This window comes from Melampsora larici-populina, assembly GCF_000204055.1.
Source record: "Melampsora larici-populina 98AG31 unplaced genomic scaffold MELLAscaffold_182, whole genome shotgun sequence".
Lineage (NCBI taxonomy): Eukaryota > Fungi > Basidiomycota > Pucciniomycetes > Pucciniales > Melampsoraceae > Melampsora > Melampsora laricis-populina.
Genome location: NW_006768945.1, coordinates 40,112 through 49,031, shown reverse-complemented (window position 1 = coordinate 49,031; position 8,920 = coordinate 40,112). Strand labels below are relative to the sequence as shown.

At 40.5% G+C, this 8,920-nt stretch overlaps 3 protein-coding genes across 3 annotated transcripts; 1 reads left to right on the top strand and 2 right to left on the bottom strand.

The window, feature by feature from the left end:
* Positions 1-438: 438 nt before the first annotated feature.
* MELLADRAFT_114484 (uncharacterized protein) lies at positions 439-1,140 on the bottom strand (the record flags this gene model as incomplete). The annotated part of the gene is made up of 3 exons (XM_007419414.1): positions 439-538; positions 782-969; positions 1,018-1,140. The coding sequence occupies 3 exons, from the start codon at positions 1,138-1,140 to the stop codon at positions 439-441; spliced, it is 411 nt and encodes a 136-aa protein (XP_007419476.1).
* Positions 1,141-2,424: 1,284 nt separating this feature from the next.
* Positions 2,425-3,512, bottom strand: MELLADRAFT_70116 (uncharacterized protein; the record flags this gene model as incomplete). The annotated part of the gene is made up of 5 exons (XM_007419413.1): positions 2,425-2,530; positions 2,595-2,704; positions 2,768-2,920; positions 2,981-3,367; positions 3,432-3,512. 5 exons carry the CDS (start codon positions 3,510-3,512, stop codon positions 2,425-2,427), a joined length of 837 nt encoding a protein of 278 aa, XP_007419475.1.
* Positions 3,513-6,745: 3,233 nt separating this feature from the next.
* Positions 6,746-7,633, top strand: MELLADRAFT_114482 (uncharacterized protein; the record flags this gene model as incomplete). Its single annotated transcript, XM_007419415.1, has 3 exons — positions 6,746-6,914; positions 7,150-7,247; positions 7,547-7,633. The coding sequence occupies 3 exons, from the start codon at positions 6,746-6,748 to the stop codon at positions 7,631-7,633; spliced, it is 354 nt and encodes a 117-aa protein (XP_007419477.1).
* Between the last annotated feature and the right edge of the window lie 1,287 nt (positions 7,634-8,920).

Below are 8,920 nucleotides of genomic sequence, written 5' to 3'. Positions count from 1 at the left end.
CTGACAGATTCATTTGTTTTATGCAAGCATTAAGCAGGGGAATGACATTTTATCATCCATTTATGTTATTGATTTGTCTGTCGTACATCTATTTAGCTACCTTACTCTTTCCCAGTAAACCATTCAATATTAACGTTGTCAAGGCCTGGTGAATTCACAATTACAACATGGAACAAAGGCAACACACATCAACTCACCATGCGTCTAACGGATCTAATTCTATCCCAAGTGCCTGATTCTAGCTATACACAGGCATGGTAGTTACCCTTCTCAAGTGAAACAATTTTCCACCACGTCCCCATCAAATGGCATGTTCCGTTTCAATTCCACAGGAGGTACAACAAATTGAAAGCGGTCAACACAGGTGAAACGCCTTGCAGAGCAAAAACTGCCAAACTTCCAAAGACGGAGGTGAAAACGTCACCTCTGTGAAATGTCTCAGGCTTCCATACTATCAAATAAAGGCGTACTTAACTCAGAACCACCATTACAAGCATTTGATGTACCCGGTCCGTAGAATAATGTTACTATAAAAATTCTACATTACGACGCATAAATAAACAACTTTTGACCAAATTGGTGTTGGGATAACTCCATTGCGAGTTTTCGCGGTTTTTTGTCGTGTTCCTCAAATCGATGACGCGCCAGTTGATGCTTTTACGAATAATCGCTTGCAGTTGTAATGAATACAATAGACTTTTAACACCTTTTGTGACATGTCTTTTAAGTAAATGAGGCAAATACCCGCATTCCTATAATTGTTCAGTTGCGTTTGATTAACCTTGGCATATCACGCATAGGGCAGCCCCATTGTTTAAAAGACCCCTGTGCCACATCACCAGGTCCATTGCCTTTTGCGAAAAGATGTCTCGTTAAGAACAGAGTCTCTTCAAATGTTACTCTAATACTGAGATAGTTTTCTCTCCAACTGTTGCCACAACTTTCCACACAACAACTCTCAAATTTCACCTTTCATCAAAACTATTGACTACCTTTCAACTTCAACCCAACACTAACTAAATTACAAACTGAAACTTTAGGAATCAACTCCACCATCATAGCACCGCATTCAAACCACCTCATTAAGCAGACTTGTTTAACAATGGACTTGGTGATTCCGGCTAATGTTGTATCTGTCATCACCGACTTTCTAACTCAAGGTAAGTTCACACAAGTTTACAAATATTAAATTGGAAATAGTATTGTCCTGACATATTCACAGTTTTGACGCCGGAAGATAGACCTTGTTTAGTTACCGGGACGTATGGGGAACCAGTTGAAGACTTATACTACTGTTTTCGCGCACATTGTCCTCTTCAGGGGATTCCGATAGTTAATGCCGTCTTCGTCAGGCCGGTTGTAGACATGCCTGACTCCCTACTTAATCTAAATGGACTCCATTTTTTGTATTCTTCCCCGAATGTCTTTTCCTTAACACGTGCGTAATGCCCCAATAGGCTCAATCAGATACTTTGGCCTGTTTGAACATTGCAATGTTTAAAACCGGCATACTATCACAACCTACGTATTTTCGTCTATACGTAAGCAGATATGAGAGTGATCAACTCTCCAGCCTTAGCTTTTATAGTCGACCATGTCAAAATTTGAACCTCTCTTGTAACTTTAACCCCACATTATACGGTACGTTGTCGTATAGGACAAAGTGATTGTAATATCGTAATTGGGTCAAGTGCAGTTGTACCAAGGATCTCTCTTCATTAACAGTTATCCCCTAGGCATATCCTATCCCTGTTATCTCACAAAATTTGCCGTACTTTGATTATATTGTGGTCCAAGGGAAGTTTAGCTTGCGATGGCCCTGGCACCTGGTCTTACAAGGTAGCGGTCCGGACATCAATGACTCGGTTTGTTGCAATATATCAGTTTACCACGGAGAATAGTCACTTCAACGCGTGGATTTGTTTATTTGATCCATGCTTTCCATCCCATCATTCAAACACCGTCGAGATAGACCTTTAGTTCTCGCATCTACACCAAGCTCAAAAGATGCGTCATGAACAAACCATTTCCTTATATATGAAGGATTTATCTTTCCCGTTTTCCATTAAAATTGGTCTTGCCATAAGGACAGGAGAGGCTCGTTGTGCGCAAGGCGTTGTTTGTTTAAGCCAATTGTCGAATTAATATTAGCAATAAGGCACAAGATAAGGGCTCGGTACATCAGAGACAAAGTTGGTTGCAAAATCGATTTCAATCGCACCGCTCTCGAATCCACCAGATTTTTGAACACAGGATATTACAAATTAACAGGCAAAATGAAATTTTGTGTGATTTCAGGCAAGATTGAGACGATACAAATAGGAATCGCACATAGTGAAACGGTAGGAACAGGGAAGCGATGATAGAAGAGTGAAAGGATGCAATCTGATATGTATATGGGGTACATTCACAGTATAAAAATTATTATTTCTTCGGTCTTTTAGACCCTTTGACTGAGTTCGCCTCGTCGACACCTTCAGTCGCAATGGTGTGCTTATTTGATTGGGAATCAATTTTACCTTTTTTGAAACTACAAATCAGGGAATTTCCGAGTTAGTGGGCAGAAATAAAATACGTTAAGCAAACAGACTCACAATTTTCCTCTAGCACGGCCCGACGGGGTTTGACCAGTATCTTTGGTTTTGACGGTGGTTGTGGAGGACCTACCCGCTTCTCGAACCACGGTCAGGTTAATCCCGGTGACCTGCGAATGAGAGAGAAAACATTATCAACCAGCCGGAGACCTTTGGTACACAGGTAGACTTACATCACAAACGAAGCGATTATTATCCGTGTCGTAATCAATAAGGTAGCCAGTGATAACCGCTTCTCGGTTGACTTGGAACAAAGTTTGCATGGCGAGGAGGTTCCTAACGGGGCGTATGTAGTAGGCGACTTTAAAGGTGACCATCTCCTTCGCCTAAGCAAAAGCAAAGTAAGACGCACGCAGAAATTAAAAAACCACAAAGGGAAAACTGACCGCGTTGTCATAATCACAATGCTCAGCAACGGCGACCACGGTCGGCTTATCGTAGGAGTCTTCTTGAATTGTATATCTATCAACAATTAAGGCGAGACCTGAGACAGCTGTGTTGTCAGCTAACGAACCCTTCACATCTTTGGAAGTATTGACCAGCATCGCGTGATCGGCCTCATAGTACAATGTTGGTACATTGTCTTCCACGTTGGGTGCGATCATTCTCGATTTCATCACGTAGACACCATCAGTTTGAAGTAGGCTGGCTTCGTTCGCATACGCGGACAACTTCACTTGGTACTTGTAACCGTTGTTGCCGTTCAGACCTTTACATACTATAGAAGCATGGGCATCCCGCAAAGGATATGTAGAGTTGCTGGTTGTTGATAACTGTGAAGAGACAACCACATTATTAGGAGAAAAATGGGAAAGAAGAGATGAATAAGACGCGCACAACTTCGTAGACGTCCATAGGACCGGACACATTCAAGGTTCGGGCCTTAGCTTTAGTCGAAGAGATGCTGTTGGTGGTCATGGTCAGGGGAAATACTCAAGGTAAGGAGAAGATGCAGGTTATGTAGAGGTTGACTACAACAGGAGTGACCAGAAGTCAAGATTGGAAAGAAGAAGATGCAAGAGATGTTGTGGTAAAGGATGCAAGATGGCTGTTTAGCTAGAACGAATATGTTGAAACAAAGAGAAAGATGAGAAGCGATGAAATGAAGCAGGTTTGGGGGTATGCAGTTGAATGTGGGGGTGGAAAATGTTAGGCGGCAGAGTAGGTGATGAGGGATTTGTGAAAAAACGTGATCCAAGCCGCTTATATAGGGATACTGGACAGGCGTGCTAAGCAAGGTGTACCAAATCATGGGGTACTCCCGAAAAGCTCGCTATTAAAATGCACCAAATTGAATCCGACAATGGTAAGAAGCGCAAACAAAGTGGCCGGTGTAGCAAACGACACGTGCGGCAACAAAGGTAAAAAATTATGTTTGGATTAAAAAGCACAGCTTTGACAAGTAGGGAAAGAAGGAGAAAGACAAAGAAAAAGCATATCGAAACCGCAAGGGGAAAAGGATTGAAAAGCACAGCATTGACAAGTAGGGAAAGAAGAATAAAGACAAAGAAAAAGCATATTGAAACACCAAGGGCAAAACAATGAAAAGCAGCCGAAGTAATTGCCAAGAAAGAGAAGACGGTGGTATGAGAATGGAGCGAGACTAAAAACAACGTGAAGAACTTAAAAAGCAAGAATAAAAAGTGAAGTGCGGCAAAAAGAACCGGGGCGAAGAGGACGCAGAACGGAACGGAACGGTCCTTCATGCGAGTCGATTCGACGTATTTATATTTTAGATTCATGCTGACATCATCATTTATATTTCTTTCTCCACTATCCCTTAACTTTACTTGTTCAGATTTCGATTTTGATCATTGTGTAAGCTTGTGTAAGTAAGTAAGTAACTTTCCTTATCTGTTTCAATTGATATTCTTTCTTAACACTAATCTTAACCTGCTCTTTCTCCACTTTCCTGTCTTAGCTTTTCTGTTATCTAGATTTCCAGTCTGGCTGTTTATTATCTGCTTGCCTCCACAAATTTGATCTCAGCTACCTATCAACTACAACCCTGATCAAACTTCAATCAATCTCGATCTTGAGCTCTGATCTTCCTTGTAAGTCTTTTGTTACTTTCTCCACTCTCTTACACATTACTGACAGCTTATGTTGTTTCTTTCTTTATCTAGGAATTAAGATTGATCAATATTGAATTCGATTTTAGGCCTTCTTAAGCAATTTGTGTAAGTTTCTTTTTCTTCTATTCTGTTACATCATTTAAACTAACTTCTCCACTCTCTCTTGACTTTCTTTGTGAGTTCATAGCTGCATAGCTTCCAATTTCGATTCTTAGCTTCTTTCTTATGTATCAATGGTTTGGGAATTGATTAATCTATCAGGTGAGTATTCATTCTCCATTCATCAATTCTAATATTATTTATGTAACATCAATGTTGACATTTTCAAGTTTGACCTCCTTTTCTAAAGTATTTATTTCATTTGATGTTTGATTTCATATATTTCCCCTTGATATCATGGTGTAAAGATTTGCTTATTAATCTGATTGATTATGACTATATATACTAATGTGATCTTATACTAATATGTGTATATATAATTTTCTGTGTTGTTTTACTTTCATATGTATTTGTGTTCCTTGAGAATTCAATTTAGAAAACAAATACACATAGTGACAATTCAAATTGTTATGAACTGTCTTTCCTGAGTCTTGGTGCCTTGATGAATTAATGAAGAGTGATTCTTTTTTTCCCACCACTTGGTCTGTGATGTAATAAAAAGATGATGTGAGATTAAGACAAGATCATAGGAATTGCTTTCCACAGAGGCCCAATCTCAACTTGACCAACTCTTGAATTGTATCTCTCTCTAATGGTCGTCCTTGATCCTCTCAAAGATCATAAGATCATAAATCATCATTTATCATACATTCTTTCAAGTGAACCTTTGAATCAGATCAAATATTCACTTTTTAGTTTTAACCTATCTGGTGATCTTGATCAAGTTCATGTCTTGAAATTATCAGATACCATTCAGGTTGTGGGTGCGGTAGTATTTTTTTAGGCGCGCCAAGGCGTGTTTTCTTACAAAAAAAATTGTCAAAAGCCAAAAAGTTGCTTTGATATTGTTATTTCTTCTATGTGTGTTTTTCTAGAGCCATCTACTACCGCAAAATTTCCTTTTTAAGGTGAGAAAAGCTGTTGTAAGAGCTCACAGCGAGTGTCTGAGTCTTAAATATTGGTGACAGGACATGGAAATCCTACAATTTGGCGTAATTCTTGAAAAGGCGCGCCAAGCCTCATTTTGTTGATTATTCAAACCCCGCGGGGCGCCGAAGGCGCATTATTTGCACTGCGCCCACAACCTGAGATACCATGCAGGAAGGTAAACATAGTAGCTGTTATTTACCTGACCCTCATGGAGTGTTCCAGGGGATGTATGTGTAACTGTGAATTGGGTTCAATCAAGTTACTTTAGTTTCACCTTTTGTGTTGTCTATTTAAGTGGTATTCCTTCTTCATTGCTGTTGGATTGATCAGAGGCAAACAATTTCAATTGACTCGTAACATTTCAGGTATTTATCAAGGTCATCATCTTGTGAACTTCAGCAGATCAATACAACTATCTCTGATTCCTGTTGTATTTTTGTACTAACAGTTCTCATTGACTGTTGTTTGTACCCACAGGTTTCATGCTTTGGATCATGCACAGATCAAACAAATATGTGAAGATTTCAAACAGAAATCAAATATATTACCTGATACGATCTCAACTCCCAATATTCACATCCTTGACCAAGTTGATCTATCCAATTATGCAAACTTCACATTCTCAAGATTGGTCAAAGAGGGCAGTCTTAGCCTCTGAAAAGTACTACAAATACTGCGTTGCAGGGAATCTTCTCATAGCTGAGACAGGTATTTGTTGATTGTTTAAATCCGGCCCAAGTGGGAGTCAACCACCTGAAATTGCTCAAGAAGTTTGTCCTCATAATGGTCCTTCTACTTATGAGTGTGTAACTTATAAGGAGATCTCATCAAGAGGACCATCAAGATGAAATTGCCAGTTATGTTAATTTTTCTCACTCAATTTCATTGGACTTGGAATGCCTGAACTGATTGAACATTTCAATTATTGCATTTTTAGACACTATGGAGTATTACAATTCTCTCAATGACAAGCTAAAAGAGAACTACATGGATAGCAACCAAGTGATACAAGAATCAGGATGGGATACATCACCCCAATTTGGTCCCTCTAAGGCTAAGATCTTGGATTTCAACCCAATCTGGCTTAACTCATTATTAGTCCAAATGGAAGAAGATCTCTCCAAGTTATATGCCATGAACAAATCAATTGACCCAAGTAAGTCCGAGAAGAACTCCCAAAAAAGACAATATTGGACCCAAAAAGCTCAAGATCATCACTTGAAAGGCTTGATGGGGTTACAACTCCAACTTCAAGTGAAGTTCATTCAGAATATCATCAGTAAAATGACACTTTCACTCCATACATAAGAAATTTAAGGGCATTTTGAAAGAAACCCAAGGTCTTTCTTTTGATTCATTTAGATTTCCTCGTGGCCTTCATCCTGCCCCAGGTTATAAACATTTACCTCCTACTGGTCTTGTTTTAGCAGTAGCATCCAATAATAATTTTCAATGGATCATCAGTCATCCCAGAAAGCTATCATTCCAGGTACATCAAATCCATACCAGCTCAGTTCTTAGCAAAACAGTGGATATCAACCAATGTGAATCTTCTTCATTTTCCACAACCTGTTTTATTTATATATTTTTTGTTGTTCAATTTGAGTATCCACCATAAAGCAAAGCCAAAATGCAGATCATTCATATGAGTAGGCCATTTATTCACACATTCAGAGTTGATCTCTTGGTCAAATGTGCTGGATTGTTTTTGTAATAATATTTTTCAGATTATGGCTACCATACCTTTGTTTTCTTGCATCTCTAATTGTTTTGTGGACTTGTCCACAGTCTTGGTTTCAAACCTCTCTGGCCTCAAAAGAAAATATTGCTGCTTTTGCTGTCTGGTTCTTATGGCTTTTTAGTTTCTGTTTGTGACTTGTGAAAAAATGATGTTTGCTCCCTTTTAAGCATGTTAGACTTTGTTTGCGCCACTGGTTGTTTTCTATTTTATTTTGAAACACATCCTTGCACAGTATGCCATGTCCTTCAATTTTCAAGACTTTGTTGGAGGCTCTTTTTGCTCATTCTAGAACAGAAGTGTTACATATGGTAGAGGTTGTGTGCAACACATTTAATGTTGCGCTTTGCCCAATACGTAGAGCTTGTTTGTCAAAATGTGGTATTTATTCTGGCTGAGAGCGGCGCCCGCCGCCCCCAAATGGCTAGTTCCTCACTTGTGAAAAGAGCTGTACAGCTCCGTGTGTAGTAGTGTTAGACTCCGCCCAAACGCTGCGCATCCAACCGCGTGGTGTAAAATAGGTTTCGGGAAACCTTAAAAAGACAAAGAAGTGAGAGTAGAGACGCCTCATCTCAAATTTCGAAGGACGAGAGCAGCTTCACAGCACGTGAGTTTTACCAGCTCTCACGAGTGGTAATTCGTCCCCTCTCCGGCTCAGCCTACGCTACACTGCGTAGGAGTTCTACACCCAGTTTAACTAAGGAGATGATATGTTAACTCATAATACAAAAACAAATCTCCGGACTATGGCGCGAGAGCGCCAACAAGCTAAGCGCCACAATCATCAAGAGTACAACTAAGCCGCACGGCGGATTCGACGTGCCAAATTTTCTGTTTCTCTAGCCACCTTCCCGCTGTAAGGTCTAACGTACAACTTATAGGCCGAAGACTTCCACCGTCCCGCCAACTTCAATTTCGTTGTGGAGTAACCTAGGTGGGCCTTCAGAGATGCGCCGCCAATTCTTAAGCTATGGCCAGACCAGGTTGTCGAGTTTGACGGGTTGTGATCGTTCAGGAATCGTATGACTGAGTGCCGCTCCAGGGGGTTGTTGTTGGCAGTGTGGAAAAGTGGATCTTGAGGTCTACCAGAAGTCTTTTCCAAGATGTCTCGTATCGCACCCAGTGGGTTGAGGTGGTTTGGCTGGTATGAGAGGCGCAAGTATTGATACTCGCACCTGTGCCTACCCGACCCGTCGGGTATAAGTCGATAGGAAATGTGTACTTCCTATCGACTTATAGCCGAAACCCCCCTGTCCGACGCGCCGCCGCCCCGACGCGTCGGATCAAAACTCACCGCTAAGTACTCTATCCACCGCTACATGACCTGTGAGGACCTGTAACACCATCAATGCCCACGTATTGTCCTATGGTCCAGGGACACATATACCCACGCGAAATTTCAGGAATCCAATTCACACTTGATG